The following is a 20,696-nucleotide window of genomic DNA, read 5'->3' as shown; positions in this document are numbered from 1 at the left end:
GACCCCTCCCAGTCACCTTGGGAATGTTTTCTCTTGTTAATCCAATCAAAGCAGATGGGTTGCGAGGCAGAGAGTTGCTTTCAGTGGGACACTGTAGTTAGGCCAATGTCATTTCTGGGGTAAGAAGAGGGAACATCAGAAAATGTGCTAGTTCACAGACTCCCACTGCAGTGCAGATGATTCACGTGAGGCTTGCATTATTTTACTAATGAAATATTGATTAATTGAACAGGTATTTATCATTGGACTAATTGCTGACAGAAAATTTCAGCATTTTAATCCTGTTCTGGAAACCTACATTAAGAAACACTTTAGTGCAACATTAGCCTACACGTAAGTTCATTTTTGTTGTTTTAAAACCAATACTTCATTTTGTATGTTTGTTATTAAATGCCTTTTTCATAACTTTTGTCTGTGGTTGTATATTTGTCCCCTGCCCCCAACTCTGAGTTTACTGGGATAATTTTTATTATTGTTTCCCTCTTAACAGACCTAGAAATCTAGTTGAAAGAAGATATGTGATAAATTATCGTAACGTTCTGGAATAAATTCTTGTTCTCCTCCATACCTTCCATTTGTCTTTGAAATTTTCAGTTTATGCTCGATGAAACTGATGTATGCCTCACTGCAGCTTCCCAGCCAGCTTTTGGCAAATGAATAAATGGATGTGTTCCTGGTTTGAGATTATTGGTTGTTTAGTGTGAATAAAATTCAGTTTTGTATCTCTTCGTGTATCTTTTTGCTCTTAAAGAGGGCCTTCCTTTTTGTTCTAGACGCTTCATCTGTAACTAACTTGGATTCTGACTGCCTACCCAGCTGCTCTTGACCTGCCCCCCCACAACCCCATACCTGCCCCCTGGGCATCTGTTAGCAGCCAGAGCAAATGTGGGATTTCCAGGCCTGCGAGGCGAGGCGGCTCGCCTGGTGTTGACCAGCACCATCCAGGAACCCGTAGGCTTCACCTCCAGCTCTGTCGCTTACAAGTTTAAGTTTCTTAACCTCTGGGCCTCAGCCTTCTCCTCAGCAAAATGGGCATGATCTTAGGGTTTCTTGAGACTTTTAATGAGCTATTGCACGTTAAGTGTTTGGAGTAATCCTTGGCACTTAGAAAGCACGAAGCAGTTGTTAGGTTTCATTATTAGAATGATTAGGATGAGTTACTCTGCCTGTCTCACGGTGGGATTTATTGGCATTTATTCCCACTTTGAATTGTGTGTGAGTTGCAATGAAAAAAGATGTAAATAATTTCTTTAAGAGCATCCCTGGCGTTAGAATCACTAGAAATGGTTCTCGTTAGTGCCAGTAGCTTGAGTCAAAGCAGAAGTGTGCCTTGACCATATTTAAGTCAGAATCTGTGTCCTTGCCTGTATGCAGCCATGAACTCAAGGTCAGAGGTCTGTCGCTAGCTATCTGTGTGACATCGGTCATCCTGTCCCAGCTTTTCCGTGTCTGCCTCGAGTGGCTGGGTGGGCAGAGAGCTGCCACATCCTCGCGCACACAGACAAGTTGCGACAAGTCCTTTGTGCTTGCTGATAAATGTTCGTTGAAAGCGATTTGTTCTCTTTGTGGAGACATCCGGTGTGACTGAGCTTTGGACAGTTCCTTTCAGACCTTGGGGAGAGCGGACCGTGCAGCGCTATCTTGCTGTGGCGACCAAGCAGGTTCCCCGGAGTGGCCTGTAAGCAAGCGGCTGCTCACGTGGCACGATCTCCGAGTCTGTCCGAGTCATGTTCACACGTCTGTGTCCTTATTGAAATGTGGCCACACAGCTTGTCTCAGATTAGCTTTTGTACTGGAATTTCAGAGAATGAGCACAGTGACTAAGCTTGCCATGCTGTCTTCCAGGCCTTCTGTTGGCACCGCTCTCTCTGTGCCTTTGTCGTAGGGGGTGGAGTGAAAGTCGGGGAGTCTCTGGCAAGTTACTGACTGGAAGAAACAAAAAGTACCGCGTTATCTTTAAGACAGGATGGGACTGAGCTGAGAATCGCTATCCTCCCTTTCAGCCCCTGTAATCTGCATAAAAGGAGATTCATTTTGGAAAATAAATATTCTTATCATGTTTTGATAAAGTAGCAACCCCAAGTGGTGTCTTAGCAGTGAATCTGAGTTTTTAAGGCTTGAAGTACCAAAGGAGATATCTCTGATTCATGCTGCTCTAACTAAAGCGTGGAAGGTTGTCTTTGTGTTAGTGGTGTGCTCACGGTGGTCTCTGAGCATCAGCTTTGGAGAATGTTCTTCCAGAAAACCAGCAAGGACCGGCTCCTTTCTATGCACAGAGCTACTTTTCCAGGAGCTGGCTCAGGTCTTGCCTCCACTTAGCTGATGCTCCATTCGGCTTGCCTCTCTCAGCTAGTGCCAGGGCCTTGATCGTTCTGCCATTACAGATGGCCTGGCTCATGTGGATATGGGTCTTTGGACTTCCTCATTTATTTTCTGATTCTGGGTCATTCTCTTTGCATATCGTTCCTTTCTTTCTCTCTCTCATCTGCTTATTTATTTTTGATTAATCTGTTGGGAAAATTTCTGAGACGTGTTCTATGGAACATCTATTTCTTGGGCTATTAATGGATTTAATAAGAAAAGGTGTCTGGTCAACAAGCTTGAGAAAAGTAAAATCAGGTGACACAGGTTTTATGGCAGGACTTTAGACATTCTCCTGTGCCTTGAGAACCACCAGAAGACATGTGTGGTGAGCTCCTCTTCCCAACATGGGAGCCCAGCGAGCTTGTGGGGAGAGGACCTCTCTGGCCCCCTTTTCCCCAGCACCTTGCAGGGGTGCTCCTCTGAGAGTCTTTGCTGGGGTTCTGCAACCTGATGAGTGTTAGAAATGACCTCATCCACTTGGTCACCCAGAAAGCTTTCTGTTGTGATTTATCAGGATAGGGGTTATGCTCAGGACTGTTCTGAGGTCATCCCTTAATGCCCGTTACAGTTGATCTTATGGGTATCTTGTAGTAGTCTCAGCTAACAATCTGTTACAAACGGGCTCACTAGAAATGGTTCTCTGGTAACTGGAAATGCCGGCAGTGCCCTAGCAGGTTATTTTTATTAGTATAATGAATATTTAAAAAGCCCCAGTGAGTTTTTGTTGATGAAATGAACAGTTGGGGATCAGAGAAGTTTGATTCACGGGGTAATCTTGTTGGTTGTCGTCATACAGGCTGCACGTATGTGGCTAGTTTTTGGAGAATTTCAGTGCAGCCCAATACGCTAAGACCAGAAAGTGTATTGAAGTTAATTTAGCTGTTCTTTTATGATTTAGAAGCATTGCTTGCAGGTCAGCCTTATGAACAGTGAACAATGATTATTAGTTTATGGGCCAGTAATAGTAGAAAATGTAGAAGTTTGGGCAGAATTAAAAATTGATTATTGTCACTGCTGCCTCTGTCGTTGGAAAGTAATGCACGCTCGATGTGGAAAAAAGAAAAGCACTGAAAAAATGGATACGGCTATGAAGAAAATCTCTTCAATTTTATTTAGTGCTGGGAAAGCTAGTTTATCTGTCTAACCCTGGGGTTCTTCACTTGTAAATCAGGGATAATTTACCTGCTCTTATCCCCAATTATTATTATTATACCCCCAAATAATACTTGTCTTATTGTGTCACTGTGAAGGTTAAATTTACATAATACATTTAAATGCTTAGAAAAACATCTAAAACTTAGAAAAGCACTGTTTCAACGTTCAGATCTCACTCCTCTGAGTGTTATGTATGGCTCACTTTTAATGTATTTTGAATATATTTTATAAATACTCATCTACTGACAAGTGTGAACAAACTAACAGTAACCCGCTTGTGTATTTCTGTCCCACTTAAGAATCGGGATACTATAATCTTCCGAACTTAGTAATTAATTTGTGATTCCATTGTGAATAGGAAGCTGACAAAAGTTTTACGGAATTACGTGGACAATGCCGAGAAGCCGGGAATAAACGACCAGCTGTACAAAGCCATGAAGGCTTTGGAGTACATCTTCAAGTTCATCGTGCGCTCCAGGATCCTGTTCAATCAGTAAGTGTCGCCCGCGCCGGCACTTCTAGGGGATTTCAGGAGATCTTTTACTTCCTTCCTTTTCCTTGTCTCTTCCCCTCCTTCCTTCCCTTCCTCTCCTCTTTTTCCTTCCTTGTCTTGCTTTCTCGTATGACAGGACAGTAGTAAATAGCCATTGCTTGTTGGGGCTTCCCTCTTTTAGAGTAACTGCTTCCCGGTCTGTGAAATCCAAGCACAAGTTTGAGCAGCAAGCCCTGTTCCCACGTCTGGAATTCGTGCATGTGAGTTAAACACTGACCACTGAACGTACCCCACATTCATCAGAGCTCGTGCAGGGTGTGGACAAGCGTTCCGCAGTTCTTTTCAGTTTCTCTTTCTACAGAAAAATGCCTCCGAAGAGCAAACAGTTAAAACAAGCAACAACAACAGAAGGCCAAAACCAAGTTAAATTGCCTCCCTTGGGATGACTCTGGGGGCTTCCTCTCTTTCTTTCCTTCAACGAGAATAATATTTTGTTTCTAGAGAGATACGTTTGGAATTGCCAGGTGAATGGACACTTAGTTGTTAAGCTCTGTGACTTCTTTCTCATCCTCTCTGGATGAATGTATGCACTGTTTTTGAACTTTAAAGTGGATTGGGGTGCCGACGACTTCATTATTTTCTGGAGAACATTAATATTTTTCCAGGTATCTGTGCTAAAACCAGAGCTTCTAGGTGGCCCACTGTACGTAACTGTATGCACAAAGAGATGTGGAAACAGGATAGATTGAGTGTTGAGTGTTGAAGTGGACTCTCTCTGCTTCTTTCTTTGGAAGGATAGCTACTTTGGGTGATCTACTGTGAGCGATACTGGTTCACGTTCATTATTCAAGGTTGATGTTCTTGTCGTGAGTTCTGCACACAGAGATGGAGTTTCACAAACTGAAACTCTTCCTCTCACTTAGAGGACACACATCACCTTTTATTTATTTATTTATTTATTTATTTAATTAAATTTTTTTTAAAAGAATTTTATTTAGTTATTTGACAGAGAGAGACACAGCCAGCGAGAGAGGGAATGCAAGCAGGGGGAGTGGGAGAGGAAGAAGGAGGCTCCCAGCGGAGGAGCCTGATGCAGGGCTCGATCCCAGAACACCGGGATCACGCCCTGAGCTGAAGGCATACGCTTCACGACTGAGCCACCCAGGCGCCCCACACATCACCTTTTAAAAGCACCGTGCTCTTGAAACTTAGCATTGGAAACTGGTCATTGAACCAGTGTAGACCCCAAATCAGTTTCTTGCTGTTCCTCTTCATTTTATCTTTGTTGGCCTGAGGTGGCCTTCTCTGGAAGGGTCCAGGAGAAAGGGAGGGTATTCAGAATCCAATCTTGTGCATACGATGGTGCAAATAAAGCCAGAGGAGCAAGTTATTGACTGCGTGTAGATCTGGAAAAGTCCTACACAGGGTAGGACCCACATGTAGTACAGTGGTGATCAGTGGTTGCAGCCCCTGTGTTACTGGTTAAGGATTATGGCGCTTATGTTCTCTGTGGAGTTGACATGATGTAGACAACAGTCTCTATACTGCCATTTGATTGTATGAAGACACAACAGTTTGAGGTCTTCGTACTGTCATCCTTGACTAAGGTATTGAAGGCATGCTCTTTTATTTCGCTAATTATGGGTAGGCATGAATCTTGCTATAGACGGAGTTTTCTCTTTTTTTTTTCTTTAAAATTTTATATTTATTTCACAGAGAGAGAAAGAGAGCAAGCATGAGCAGTGGGGAGGAGCAGAGAGAGAGGGAGAAGCAGACTCCCCGCTGAGCAGGGAGTCTGACATGGGGCTCGATCCCAGGACTCTGGGATCATGACCTGAGCCACAGACACTTAATCGACTGAGCCACCCAGGCGCCCTGAGCTTTCTCTTTTCTTTAGGGTCAAAGCCACTGATGATTTTCTCACTGTCAGTTGTGATAGATGACCAAGCAAAATAGATTTTGTTTTCCTGGATTTCATTGTATTTTTCCAATAAAAGTAATTCTGTGAAAATGAAATTCTTGGCACCCTCTATCTGGCTTTCATGTATTCCCCCACTAATTTTAAGTCATTAATTACACTAAACAAAATCTACCTAAGGTGAGAGAATGACCTTGAAAGGACAGCGTATTTGGGTGATATGTATAGATTTTGTCATGTTTTGTTTGAAAAAATCTTAATCTTGTATAATTTATAATCAATATGACGTGGAGTCAGGAATTTGGTGATGCTCATTTCCTCCTTGAGCACGCTGCTGACTTTCCTTCTCATTCAGAGATTAGGCATCAAAAGAAACATGCATTGATAATCTCTGTTTCTGTTATTGTAGTAAATGCTATAATCTTTTACAAAATAATGTGACTAGAAGAGATCGGGGTCATCCAAATGGACCAATGGTGAAGTTATTTCTTTCTCTTAATCTCTTTCATTCTCCAGATACAAATTGCATGATATCTTAGAACCATGGTCCATACATTATTGAATTTGGTCAATCTTATAGAGGTTAGGAATATGATTGGCTGTTACACAAAAGCCTGGCTTCATGTGCCTTAAAGAGATGAGCTTCACTTCTCACCACCTGCATATGTAACATGGAGCCCAGAGGAAGATTCCGGAGTTCATGCACTTGGTCCCTGGTTTCCACATGTCCTTGGCTCCTTTGCCTTTCTGCTCCACCATCCTTAGGGTCCATCTCTGTGTCTTATGGCCCCAACGTGGTTCCTGCGGTTCCTGGTATCAGGACTGCATTCCAGGCAGCAGGGAGGGGAAGGTGTGGCATAAACAGCTTTCTATTTACTCTCCTTTTAAGGAACTTTCCCAATCTCTACAAAGTGTCATCTCGGAAGTATGTCACATGACCACCCTAGATGCAAGGGAGGTTGGTAAGGACTTTTAGATGGGCTTATTGATGCTTTCAACAAAATCAAAGTTCTTATAGTAAAGGAGTCAGGGAGAAATATATATTTGATCGGTGATTAACATCCTCTTCCTCATGCTTTTAACCTGAATTTCTCTTGCCTGACAACTCGGAACGCCCCTAGCTTATTCTGGGTTCCGAAGTCCTACTTAATTAGGCCCCTGAGAGCTTTTCTTGCTGTTAGTTTGGGGGTCAGTCTCTGAGACTCCTGTCACTAGTATCTCCTTGGCTTTAAATCAGTGGAGCCCTATGTGACCCAAAGATGTGGTTTGGTCTTCTGTACTATGCAGAAGCTCAGCAGATCCTTGCCTGTGACCTAGGGAAGTGTTTTATGTTTGATGTCCTTAAGAATGTTTTTGTGTTGGCACAGACCTTGATCCTATCGCCTGTCTTTGTTTTGGAGTGGCCCCAGCAGAGCCATGGCCTGATCACAAAAGGAGTCTCTGCTGGGATAACTTGTTTGTCAAGAGCTGACACCATCTAGGACAAAAGTGCAATGAGGTCATAGGCGAGTAGCAGCCATTGCCAAAAGGCAGTGAGGCTTCCTGAGGCTTCCGAGGCCCTTGTCTGGGCATTCCTGACCTCATCTGAATACTGTAGCGAACCCGGAGATTTTGATGACGAGGTCCTTCCCTCCTGCCCTTCCTCCCTTGTCCCTTGCTTCTCCCTCCCGTAAGTACTTAATGAGCGTTGGAGCCCTGACTGTATCCCAGACTTTAATAGTTTATTGACCTTATTTTTTTCCTGATTGCTTCCTAAATGTGTATCTTGGCTGCCTTCTATGATTCCTGAGGGCAGAGAGGAACATATGTTCCCCTCAAAACTTAGAACACAGTTGTAGCCACATTACATAGAAAAGATAATATTTCTTAAATTTAAATCTATACTCTAAAACTACTAAGAACTTAGATTCTGTGGGAAGGAAAAAATCATGGCCTAGAAATCATGGACCACGGGGCTAAAGACTTGAGTAGGGTCTCGTTCTGCTCGCCCCCACTCCCCATGATCCCACAAGCTACATTTCAGTAGCTTTTCATCTGTGATTATCAAAGGCATGAATTTTAGGTGAAATGATATTCCTGTTTCGTATAGGCTGCTGAGAGAGAAAGCAGGCCCGTGTCCTACGTGGGTGTTGCGAGTGTTTGCTCCATAACAAGTTCCGAGCAGCTCTCTTGTGTGGTGTTTGCAGAGCTGGGGGAGAAAGCAAACAAGGGTTCCCATTTTCTTACCTGCACCACATTTATTAGCTTGGGAGAAAGACAATTGTGCTCACAGCTGGAGTTGACAAGAGTGTTTTTCTCTTTGCAGTTGGAATAAACGTTAGAGGTTCTTTATTTTTCTTCTTCTTTCAAAGTGGTCTGCTGTGTTTTCAGGTAATGTAGTAGCTTTGTAAAATTCCCGGATAATTGACAGTCATTATTCTTCCAAAGAACAAAGAGGTGAAGCATTGGAGATGAAGATACGGAAGTGTATCCCACTATCTTTCTCACTATGCAGATCCATGCTTTCTGTTTTGTTTAGAAGGCTCATTTTGTTTTGAAGTGAGAACAGCAATTTTCAAACTCTGGCCCAAAGACATTTGGTTCAGAACCCACAGAAAGATTCCTGACAGCCAGGGGCACTTCTCCGCTGGTTTTGTTTGTCTGTGTTTTCTGTGTGGGTGGATCACATTAAGTGGAAAGCCAGAAAACAGACACATCCTGCTTCAGACCTTCTGAAGCAAATTACTAAAGCTGGTTATTGCTGTGTTCTTCTTCCCGGTGCTTTGTGGAAGCTTTGCCTGTCATCTGGTGTTAGCTTTGTGCATAATTAGTTATTGATCATGAATAAGTTGTTGCAGATCTGTCATTCTGCTATCATTTCCTGGGTCACAAAAACAGAATGTAGCTAATAGACAACAATCTTGTCATTCCCTGATAATGAATACTTATAACGTGTAAATAGAGCAAGGAATGATAACTAGGTCTTACTCATCCATTTATCTACTGATATTCCTCTGAGTTCTTTCCTCACCCCTTCCTCCACCTGAAGGTGGGTCAAACAAGTGACTGCTCTTGGTTTATTTGATGAAACCAAGAGGTAAGACTCTAGAGGCCTCCCTTTCATTACAGAAAGATGCATCAGTGGGAGTGCTGTAAATGCTAACCATTTCTGTGTTTTAAATATGTTGATTGGCAGCAGAGAAAGTAATAATTAAATTTTCATCTCTCAGGGATTCTTGGTAGAAATTTAGATTTCATAGATTCATTACTTATAACTTACAGATTTTGAAACTGTTATTGGGGGCATACAGATTTAGAATCGTGATCTCTCTCTTGTGGATTTACAGGCATAACTCACTCTTTGCATATACTGTAGTTGTTATAAATCGAACAGTTGGTGGCAACTCTGTGTCAAGCAAGCATATTGGCACCGTGTAGGTGATTCTTGCAATATTTGAAACTTTTCCCTTGTTATTATATTTGTTATGGTGCTCTGTGATCAGTGATTATCAATGACTAAAACCCCAGATGATTGTTAACATTTTTTAGCAATAAAGTATTTTTTTAAATTAACGTATGTACATTTTTTTTAAGATAATAATGCTGTCACACATTTAATAGACTGCACTATAGTGTAAATGTATTTTTCATATGCACTGGGAAACCAGAAAATTAATTTGACTCTGTTTATTGCCAGACTCATTTTATTGTGGTAGTCTGGACACCGAATCTACAGTATCACCCTAGGGATGCTTGTACCCTTTTTTCAATATGAAAACTTGCCCTCTATCTTTTGGTTAATATTTGCATGGAATATCTCTTCTCTTTTTTGCTTTTAACCTTTCTGTGTCCTTATATTTAAGGTCTGTGTCTTACACATAACACATAGCTGTATCTTTATTTCATCCAGTCTGAAAATCCTTTTAACTGAGGATATAGTTTATTTATATGTGATGGGTTTATATCTACTGTCTTTCTGTTCGCTTTCTCTTTTACCCATCTATATTATGTTTTCCTTTTTCTCCTTCTTTGTGTTCTTCCGTACCAAGCCCGATTTTCTTTTTATTGTGTCGTTTTCTCCCCATTTAACATGTTAGTGACACTTTTTTCTCCTGTTAGTTTAATGATTATCAGACACATGACAATATGTATGTTTGAATTTTTACAGAGTAATTAAAGTGATTACTATTGCCACTCCCCTGATAACATTAAACATGGCTGGAATAGTAGAACCCTCTATCTCCACATGAAATCTCCTTTTTTTATTAATATTGTTATGCATTTCAAGGTACCTATATTTTTTGCCTCATAAGACATCACTGTTATTATTTGGTACAGTTAGTATTCATTCAAAATGTTATTTATTTATTTATTTATTTTTCATTTTTCATTCAATTTCATGTTTCTTTATGGGATATGCCTCCTTCAGCCCCTAAAAAACTCCTTGTCAACTTTCTTTTAATAAAAGTCTGCTGCAGGTTTTGTTTGTATGAAAATCATTTATTTCCTCCTTGTTTTTAAAGGATATTTTTATTTAATATAGAATTCTAGTTTGGCAGAATTAGTTCTTTCAGATACTATTCTCTTCTCTTTTGGTTTCTGTCGTTTCTGGTGAGAAGTCAGCTTTCAGACATCTTGTTATGTCTTTGAAAGTGAGGTGTGTTTTTGTTTGTTTGTTTTTCCTCTGGCTGCTTTTACAATTTGTTGTTTCTGTGGTTATGAGCAGTTCTACTATGGATCATATAGGAATGCTTTGCAGTTTATTTATCCTACATTGGATTTTCAGTGCTTCATGAACTTTGGATTGATTTCCCTATTCATTTTGGGAAATTCATGGTCATTATCTATTCTAGTATCATATTTGTCACATTGTGTTTTTCATTTTCTTCTGGAACTTCAATCACATGTGTATTAGACCTCTGTTATACCCTATATATCTCTAACATGGTTTTCTTTTTTTTCCTCTGTGCTTATTTTCATGTTGATCATCTTCCACTTCACTAATTCTGCCTTTTACTTGGTCTAATCTCAATTTAACCCATATCATGAATTCTTAATTTTAGACATTGTAGTTTTTAGTTTAAAAATTTACATTTGATTCTTTTCTGCAGATTTATTTCTCTATTAAACTTTCCCATCTTCTGTTTTCTCCATCTCTCTACTTTTCATATTTCTTTTTATTTTCTCCATTTTTTCCTGTTTTAAATTATAATAATTATAGTTATATTGACATTCTTGCTAGCCAACTGCAATATCTTGACCAGCTGTCATTCTGTTTCTGTTGTCTTCCTTTTTTTTTTTTTTTTTTTAATTTGGCCATGTGGTCTGTTCTATTCTATGTTTAGTTAATTTTCATTTAAATGTAGCTCCAGATGATGCGCTCTTCTTTCAGAGATGACTCATCCTTTCCCCTTCTAGGCGGAGACAGTGGGACTGACCTTTTACTCTACAGGAGCTGTACTGAGTCAAGGCTGTGTCTAGCCTTGGTAAGCCTCCGTTTACGTTTGGTTTGCTCCTGGTTCTCCAGGATTTTCAGTGGACAGTCTGCTGTGTCATCTGGGGCCCATCTCCCTGGCATTTTCTAATTCATTATCATTCATTATCTTTGGAGACTGATAGAAACCCCACTGTATGGAGGTTTTCAGTCTCCTACCCCACACAACTCTAGGAATTGGCAGGTGTTCTGAGGATGAGAATGACTACATGCTTGAAGCCTCCCCAAGTGTTTGGACTGGTCTATAAACGTTGCTCTGTTGCTTTGTGTTCCCTGTAAGCAGGAGTTTGTGACTTGATACTTTTCATTATTTGTTATGCACGTTTTAAACAAACCCCTACTGAATAAAATCCTTTATAAAATGGATACACAAGGCTGCGATTTCCCATTTTAGACAGAATTTGTTGTTTGACAATGGAACTCATTTAAATATAAGATTACCTCTAGGGTAATTAATTATCACTTAGTTTACAAAATTTTCCATTGTACACAAGATTTCAGGTATGGTATACTTTAATTAGGCAGAAAACTGGTCTATATTAAGAAAACATCTGCGTAGCAACATTTTAAAATGCAAATGTATTTCTTTTTAGTAACACAGCAACTTGAAGTAACTGCTAATAAATAATTTATACGTGAGACTTATTTATAATTAGCAACATATATTTGTATACATATAAGCAATGTACAACTTCCTTATTATCCATTTATTGAATATGCTCCGCCTCTTGACAATTTTCCCATTACCACCAATTCTTGTGAGGAATGAATCTGTACAGTGTCATTACCCTGAAATAAAGTAATTTTGAATTTACTATTATAATATCATTTTCAAATGGTTACAAGATCTTGTTAAATTTAGGAAATTAAATTTATGTTAATTATGTGACATTGTGGGTTTAAAAAAACACTGGCAGGAAATACACCAAAATATTAATGGTGTAATCTCTGTGGGGTAGAATTAAAGCTGAGTTTCCCTGTCCCTTCCTTCCTCCTTTTCTCCTTCCCTCTCTTTCTATACATTTCTGATTTGCAGATTTATGAAATGTATTATGTTACAATGCAAAAAGCAATAAATGGTATGGTTCAATACCAGCTTCTTCAGCGGGAGGACATAGCTCCCTAGCCGCATCGTCCAGATGAACCCCATTTCTGAGCTGCCTCCCGTGTTCCACGGATGTGGAGGATTCTCCCTCACATTCTGAGTTGCCAGCAGGCAGCACCTCTCATGGCCGTTGATGCAGGAGCAAAGAGTGGTGAGGCCCAGTCTGTCAAGCCCCATCGAGTGTTGTGTGCTCCTTTGCAGACTCTATGAAGACAAGATCCATCAGCGCCATGATGAGCAGCGTGTCGGACCAGACCGTCAGGGTGAAGGTAGGCCTTTGGGTGCAGCAGGACCGGCCATCCTCAAGGCCCACTGTGAGCCGCAGGGCTCTCCAGGCGGGATGCGAGAAGCAGGGGCTCTGCTTCCTGCAAAGCCCGAACTCGCATGACAGCCCAGGGATGGCTTTTGTAGCGAGCACCGTCTTGCTCCCTGTGTATTGAAATTGGGTTTTCCTTTGTCGGTGCTCTTCGGTCCTCACTGCTCTCTTTTTGCTCCTCGGCAAGGAGATGTTCTGAATTTACTTAACGTAAGCATGAGAATGTTGATGAGAATGATGTTTGCATGGCACTTGTCAGCATATCTCGGGGGCTGGGCAAAGGTGGGGGAGCTGAGGCTGTGGGCGTCCCAGGCGTCAGTCGGACCTCAAACTACGTTGTGGGAATGCTGATACCTCTTGGTGCTGCAGCAAGTCTTTTGCTGCCCGGAAGAGTGAGGGATCCAGCGTTCCCACCGTCCCCCTGTTTTCACCGCCTTGGATTACTTGTTCTTGCCCCGTTGCCCTTTGGAAGAACGATGCCTTCACATCATGTGAGGTCCTTGGGTCTGTGGTTTGGAGGTGCTGGGAGGTGGAGCATGGGGCAGGCCCTCGGAGCAGCCCCAGGGCCGGCACGCTCTCCGGCTTCCCCTTTCTGGCAGTTTCCATGGGGCTGACTAACTGCAGACAGAAGTGAGGTTTGCTTGGGCGGCGACCTGCATAGAATCTTCTGAGTGATTAACTTGCGGCTTTCAGGCAGCTGTTCACTGTAGCTGCCTTCACTGTCACTCTCCCCCCTTAATGCTCTTTTAATGCGTAATTTCAGAAAACATCGTTATGGCTGTTGTCTTGAAAACGTTTTAGAAAGTGATTTCCCAGCTTGAAAGCTTACTGGTCCGTCTGGAACAAAGACTTGTGTGTGTGTCAGGTGTGTCTCACGGTTGCTGTGACCAGGGGCACCGTCATAACTAAACGTGGTTGGAGCCATACTGGCCCTTTGCTCTCAGAGGTGGTGCAGCTGTCTTGCAGAGCTGCTGGATTCTTCTACGGAAGTGCTTGATCTTTATGTGATTTTCTTGTAAAAAACTGGTGATCTATAGAGAAAGCGATGTGGTGCGTATATTGAAGTTTTAAGGTTAACTGTTTTGGTGACTTGATACTTCCTCAAGCTTCCTTACTGTTCCAGGGTTAAAATTAGCAACGTGTTCAGGACGTTTACTACTACATCCTGTGGCATTTCAGAAAAACAGGCACGGCGGGTATAAGAATAGATAAAAATTACAGGAAGTTTGAGCCCAGAAGTAATTTTAAATTTCTAAATATACTCTTACATTATTAAATTTGATTGGGCTTGACTTTTGTCTGCTCACCTCCCTGTGTGTCAAATTATTTAGTGACTGGAGTCTTGCAAGACCTTCCTAACGTGGGTGTTTTCTTGTAAGACGGGAGTGAGTTCAGGGACGTTCATGCGTGAATGACAACTTTACATCTGCGAGACTGGCCGGCAATGGAGTTTTGTTTCAGACGTTGTCTTCTTTGCTGCTAATTTCGTACTTTGTTTTTGCACATTAGGTGCTCTCTGTACAGGTGAGATTTGAAGACTCCCGTTCCAGGACCCTGGGTTTTGCGTTGCTCTGACTCTTTGGGTTTTGCTCTGTGGAACAGGAAATACATTGTGAATCATCTTCTCTAGAGAAAATATGAAAAAGACTGTGGCAATTCGTAGGGGTTACATGTTGTTTCCCAAAGGGTGGCCCTTCATGGCCGTTTTGACGTTTGAGAGGATCTGCGTGCCCTCCTCTGTGACTCGGAAGGCCGCACGCTCTCGTGCCTTCCTGGCGTTACGTGGGGTGGGCTGATGGGGGTGGCGGGTGCGGGTGGCACGTGGCTGCTGTGCCCACCTGAGCCGGCAAGCCTGCAGTCACCTTCCCAGAGCTGCAGCCACCACCTGCGTCCACCTGGCGGATGAGAGCGCTGGCGTTTTATGCCTCAAGGGAGAATGAGGCAAGAGGAGGTGAGGGCAGTAGTCAACTGTAGGATGAACCTGGCGTCGAGGTCGTCAGCAGTGCTGCGTCCCCTTTGACTCAGTACCACACATCTCACCGGGGTCGCTGAGTGTAAGTGAGCACACACACGAAGGGGAGGGTATGTGGGTATGTTTTTGTGAAGTGGGAGAGGAAGCTGCAGGGGTGGGTGGGCTGTGCTCTCTCTCCCTCCTCTGCCAGGGGCACTTCTGGACCCTGCTCTGGGGCATCATGTGTTTCTGGAGACAGACTCACCTTTGTGCTGCTTTACTGTCCCTCAGTGAATGCCCTCAACCTCAGGGCTGCTGCCCGGTCCTTCAGAACGGTTTATCATGGTGATTACCATAAACATGTGCCATCTTCTCCATTGTCAAGGGTCCGGTTCGGTGGCATCAGTGCGTTCACCCTGTTGTGCAGCCATCACCGCCCTCCGTCTCGAGAACTTTCCTCCTCTCCCCAAATAGAAACCCTGTCCTCATTAAAGAGTGACTCCTGTTCTTTCTCTCCCCCAGCCCCTGGCACCCACCAGCCTGTTTTCTGTGTTGGGGAATGTTCCTGTTCAAGGTGCCTGGTGTAGGTGGAATCATACAGCATTTGTCTCTTTGTGACTAGCTTCTTTTACTAATAAAATATCTTCAGGACTCTCCTGGGGTTTAGCAGATGTCAGAATCTCCTTCCTCTTTGAGGCAGAATTGTCTTCCATTGATGTGTAGATCACATTTTGTTTATGCGTCTAATGGTCACGCTAGGGTTGTATACACCTTTTGGCCATTGTGAATAATGCTGTGAACATAAGTTTACAGATAACTGTTCAAGTCTCTGCTTTCACTTGTTTTGGGTGTGTATCAGATGTGGAAATGCCGAGTCATATGGTAATACCATGTTTAATTTTTTGAGGAATTACCGTATTCTTTTCCATAGCAACTGTACCATTTTACTCCAAAAAAAAAAAAAAAAGTTTTTTTTTTTTTTAAATCTTTAAATTCCTCAGTGAATTTACCTTACCAGCTATTTCTGGCAACCTCACAAGCTTGAGGCTTATCACCACCCCCTGCCACAACCTTTAGCAAATGATGCTATGCTAGTCTGTCTGCTTTGCTGAAAAGATCCTTTAGGATCTACCATCACCTTTCCTTTCTCACTTCCCATCCTATCACCTGAAAGTAACCTTCCACCTGTGCAGAGTCTCCCCCACCCACCCCTGCCTCTGGGGTTCTGATCAATCCCTGACCCATTCTCCCAGTCTAGAATCTTCTGTCTGCATATCCGATTGCCCTTTCACTTTGTCTACAGTCATGCCCAGACTTTCTCAACGCTGAGGAGCTGTTTGTGGGATCCTTCTCTGCCATCAGGCTTCCCTCTGTCCTTTCCATCCCATGAGAGGGTCCTTGTACTGTAGCCACCGCCCCCTGGTTCTCTGCTCTCCCCTTTGTGACTGTGGTCCACTTCTCCCCCCATGTATGACCCAGTGGCACTCAGATGTGGCCTCTCCAAAGCCAGATGTGGCAATTCTCTTCCACTGCCTTCTCTTCCCTTTGTTCTTCTTGGCTGTGGGATATCACACATCTGTGTTCGCTCATGTCCTCAGTTCTTCTTGATAATATTGTGCAGGAAGTTTCTTAACTCTACTCCCTCCACCCTCAGTGCTGTACCTGCCCTTTCTTATTTCCTGACTGTATTTAGTGTTTTCCTAAAACTCACATCTGCTGGTGGCCTTTTTCTCGGAAAGCTGTGATGTTTTCCAGCTGCCTGGAGAGATGGGTCACATTCCAGTTTCTGCATTTCAGAAATCTTCATAGCCAACCCAACTAACTCTCCTAGCCTTTAACTCTCAGAGACTCAAGTACAGTACCTCCCCTAGAGAACACGAAACATCTGGATGTTGGGAAGCCTCCCTGAATTAATTCCAGTGGTTGATGGAATCATGAGCTCCACGTGCTAGAATAGCAACAGCTGATATGCATTGATCACTTTCTGTCCTAAGTGCTTTACATGTATCAGCTTATTTGATCCTTATGATAAAACTATTAGGTACTCCCCTTACTTTCAGATGCAGACAACCAGAGTTAGTAAACTCGCCCAAGGCCACATGGCTAGCCTGGGAGCAGAGTGATGATTTAAGCCTAGTTTGCCTGGTTCCAGAGCCACATTCTTTTCTATTCAACTCTCCTGTAGAATACTGCTAGGCATCAGCCATCTGACAGTATTCAGAAACAGGGCCCATACCTGTTGTCCACATTGGCGGACAACAGCTCTGTGTCTGATGCTTTGGGGCCGTAAAGGCATAAACACCATTTCTGGTGGACCTTTCCATCTAAGTGGTGTATTGTATGTTCGTGCGTAAAGCAATTAAAAATACTTTGACCAGGGGCGCCTGGGTGGCTCAGTTGGTTTGAGTGTCTGACTCTTGATTTTGGCTCCGGTCATGAGATTGAGCCCCGCATCAGGCTTCACGCTGGGTGTGGAGCCTGGTTAAGATTCTCATTCTCCCTCTCCCTCTGCCTCTTTCTTCCCCTAAAAAAAAAAAAAAAGAGAAAAAAAAAAAACCCAAAAACCCACAAGAAACAAAAACAACTTTGACCCAATGCCTCCAACTCGGATGTGTTTTGAGGGGAGTAAAGGGGGTTTGATGGGGCTGGTCACAGAGGCTTCTGGGAGGACCAGATCTTGGTTACGGTCCCACTGTGTTGGCTGTGAGTGGTTCTCTTTCTTGACCAGTCATGGATTGCAGGGCTAGATTTGGGGTGGTTGGAGCTTTATGATCAGAATTAACACAGGCATTGCTGTTTTCACTGAATTCCAAAATATTACTAACATGTTAGCTCTATGAAATGATCCTAGAAAAGACCACCCTGCCTCCTAGGCATAGTCTGCTGGTGTGTCTAGGGCTGAGAATTCCAGAACTTTCTGTAGAGGGAAACTTTGACCATGATCCACAGTAAGAAGTGGATTCTTGGGGTGTGTTTGTGTGTGTGTATAAAGCTGAAAGATGTTTCATGAAAAGGGTGTTACGTTTATTCCATGTGATACCCTCTGGCGTTTTCTATTCTAACATTCTTTAGTCTATTCTGAACTAATGTATTTCACAAAAACAAAAACAAAAAAACAAATTGCGGGTTGACGGGCACTAAATTTTTTTCCTGAAGGGCTAGTGTATCTCACCCCACATTTAAAAACACTGCTCTTTCTCACTCAGGTTTCTTCTGCTGTTTCTCCTGTTCAGTTTAGTATGAGAACATGGTTCATTTTCTGTGTGTCTCCCACTGTCTTATAAAGCCACGGGCCCCTGCGGCTCCGGAACTTTCCCTCGCAGCGAGCGGATTGGCCGGGGATGAGGAGTAATTGAATTTGAGGCCCCCAAGCTGAGGTTGGTGGACAGATGCAGGAGGCTTTGTCTTCCTTCCCGGGGCTGCCCCTGGGTGCGGGCTTTCTTCTCACCGCTTGTGGTGCCGTTCTGTCTAGACTTCTCTGGAAGGATCTGTGTCGGGAATAAGTTGTACCGTGATTGTGGTACATGCCATTTTGGGTGAGTTTGTCCTCCGAGAAGCACTGTTTCATTTCCTTAAAAACCGTATCCTGACTTGAAATGAACGGCACTCACTTGCCATATGGCTTGTCTAAAATTCTTCCTTATCAGAAGATTTTGTTGCTTTTTGTCCGTTTCTAAGCTAGCATCTGGGGTCCACACTGCCTGTCACAAATTGGGAGTTTAGAATTTTTTGTTCTTTAGAAAAGCTGCCTCAGTGTATTAGGCATGATGACCTATAAGGATCAGAAGTCATCGGATCTCCTTGCAGACGAGGACATGAGGTTCACAGGGAGCTCCTGACCTTCCAGGGCTCATTTAGAGAAATTGCTGCTCCCCGCTCTGCCCCTGCCTCCCGAGCCCTCCTGTTTCGCACTTCTTGTGCTGTGTGCGAGATTGCGAGATTTCGTAAAGCTGTGAAGTCTTACCGGTTCTCTTGAGCAGACCAGCATTTATTGTGTCCTTGCCCTGGGTTTTAAATGTAATTGTGATCTTGTTAGAAAAAGGGAAGATGCCACACGTTGATTAAGAAAAAGCAGACTCATTTATCATTCATCTCCCATGAATTAATCACGCTGTTGGCGTGTCTGTCTTTGTAATGGCGTGCTTCTTCTCCTTAGTGTCATCAGATATCTGTGGGGATATGTGGTGTTTATGATATGTACCTACATGCGTATTGACATGAAGGCACATGTGTGTACATGTACTTTTACAGCTTTATTCTTTTCCATGTGTGTTTCCCTGTATCGTGTAATATCTTTCAAGAACATATTTCTTAAGGTTTCATATGACCTCCTGGTTATGTCATCACTGCTTGAACCAGTTTTCTGTGTTTGGGGACTTGGATTATTCCTGGTTTCTGTCTCCATAAACAGAACTTTAGTAAGCCTCCTTGGCTGGCCCTCTCTGTGTGGCTCAGCGCTCGCTGGTTCCATCTGGTTTGCTGGGAGGCAGCCAGAGTTCCCAGTGCTCTGACATCCCGTGAAAGTGCTAACCTGAGCTGTGAGGACGCACCCCTGGATTACCAATCTGTGCGCCCTCGTCTGCGCTGTTGTGTTCAGTGCCACTGCCTGGCCGTGGTTTTCAGTAGAGCCCTGGACTCCCTGTGATTGCACTTCACTGCCCTCCTCGTGGGACGCAGCCTCTCAGGTGCAGTGTTGTGTGGCTGCTGAGCCACTGTAGCCACGGAAACAGGTCTGCTGGTACGGGCTTAGTGGCCGTGTCAGGCGAGGAGATGAGAGCTCTGCTGTCCAGCAGCTTGGACCCTGATGATTCTGGGTCCGGAGGGAACTAGCCAGGGAGATGGGGGACCAGATGCAGCGTAAAGAAATTGGTGGCCTCTGAGCCAGGAGGGTGCGCTAACCGAAAACAGGGAAGCATTGCTTCATTGTTTTCCTGAGGTTGGGTTGGCTATTGATTGTGTTGATTAACCCGAGAATAGCAGAGATGTGAGTCAGGGCTTGGCTTGCCCGTCTCTCGTCACCCACGGGGATGAGGATGGGGGTGGTTTGGATGGTGACCTTCCAGGTCATGCTGTCTGGTTTGGGGGGAGTTCTGTTGAACTAGAACAGCTGGCCGCTGAGGGTTGGCAGCTCAGAAGAAGCCAGCACAAAGGGAAGGGTTATACTCAATTGAGAATGAGCAATAGGCCAGGCCTTCCGGAGAGTTCTCCTACTGACACAGAGAGGAGAGGGAGAGCCGGGACTTAGGAGCTGCAGGGACAAGCCAAGCCTGGAGGTGGCTTCTGTCTCCTGGGACCGCTGTACCAAAGTACCATGGACGTGGCCTCTTAACACAGAAATTTATTCTCTCACTGTTCCTTCTGGGTGCTTGTCCTTGTCAGTTTGGGTTACTATCACAGAATATCATAGACTGGTGTTCCCTCACATGGCAGAGAGCAGAGGCAGGAAGCAGGCTCTTGTTAGGGCACTAATCCTGTCACGGGCCCCACCCTCATGACCCCATCTGAAGTCTAACCACCTCTGGAAGGTCCCTAACCACCTCTGGAAGGTCCCAGCTCCTGATACCATCGCACTGGGGTGTCCAGTTTTGACATAGGAATTTGGGGCAGGATCGGGGGCGGGGGGCATAAGCATTCAGACATAACTGTGCTCTGAGGGTCTGTCGTGTGCGTTTCTCCCAGCTCCTTATGGATGCCGATGGTCTCTGGCTTGTAGACACTTAACCCCCGTCTCTGTCTCTCTCTTCACGCCATGTTCCCCTGTGTGTCTGAGTTTTTGTGTCTCTTTTCTTCTAGGGACACTAGTCATAGTGAATTTAAGGTCTACCGTGTTCTAATATGAGCTTGTGTTTACTTGAATCTGTCAGTAAAGACTGTTTCTAACTAAGGTCACTCTCACAGGTACTAGGGGTTAGGATTTGAAC

The 20,696-nt window shown here is 43.6% G+C and overlaps 1 protein-coding gene across 1 annotated transcript in view; it reads left to right on the top strand.

The window, feature by feature from the left end:
• Nucleotides 1-20,696, top strand: part of DOCK1 (dedicator of cytokinesis 1) — a 495,125-nt gene that overhangs the window by 115,458 nt on the left and 358,971 nt on the right. The window contains 4 exon segments of the mRNA XM_040623969.1: nucleotides 233-333; nucleotides 3,878-4,012; nucleotides 12,710-12,722; nucleotides 12,724-12,777. Coding sequence (XP_040479903.1) covers nucleotides 233-333; nucleotides 3,878-4,012; nucleotides 12,710-12,722; nucleotides 12,724-12,777 — 303 coding nt within the window.

The sequence above is a fragment of the Ursus maritimus genome, unplaced genomic scaffold (assembly GCF_017311325.1).
Source record: "Ursus maritimus isolate PB19 unplaced genomic scaffold, ASM1731132v1 scaffold_7, whole genome shotgun sequence".
NCBI lineage: Eukaryota > Metazoa > Chordata > Mammalia > Carnivora > Ursidae > Ursus > Ursus maritimus.
The sequence above is the reverse complement of the archived record's forward strand: the minus strand, read 5'-3'. Positions and strand labels throughout refer to the sequence as shown.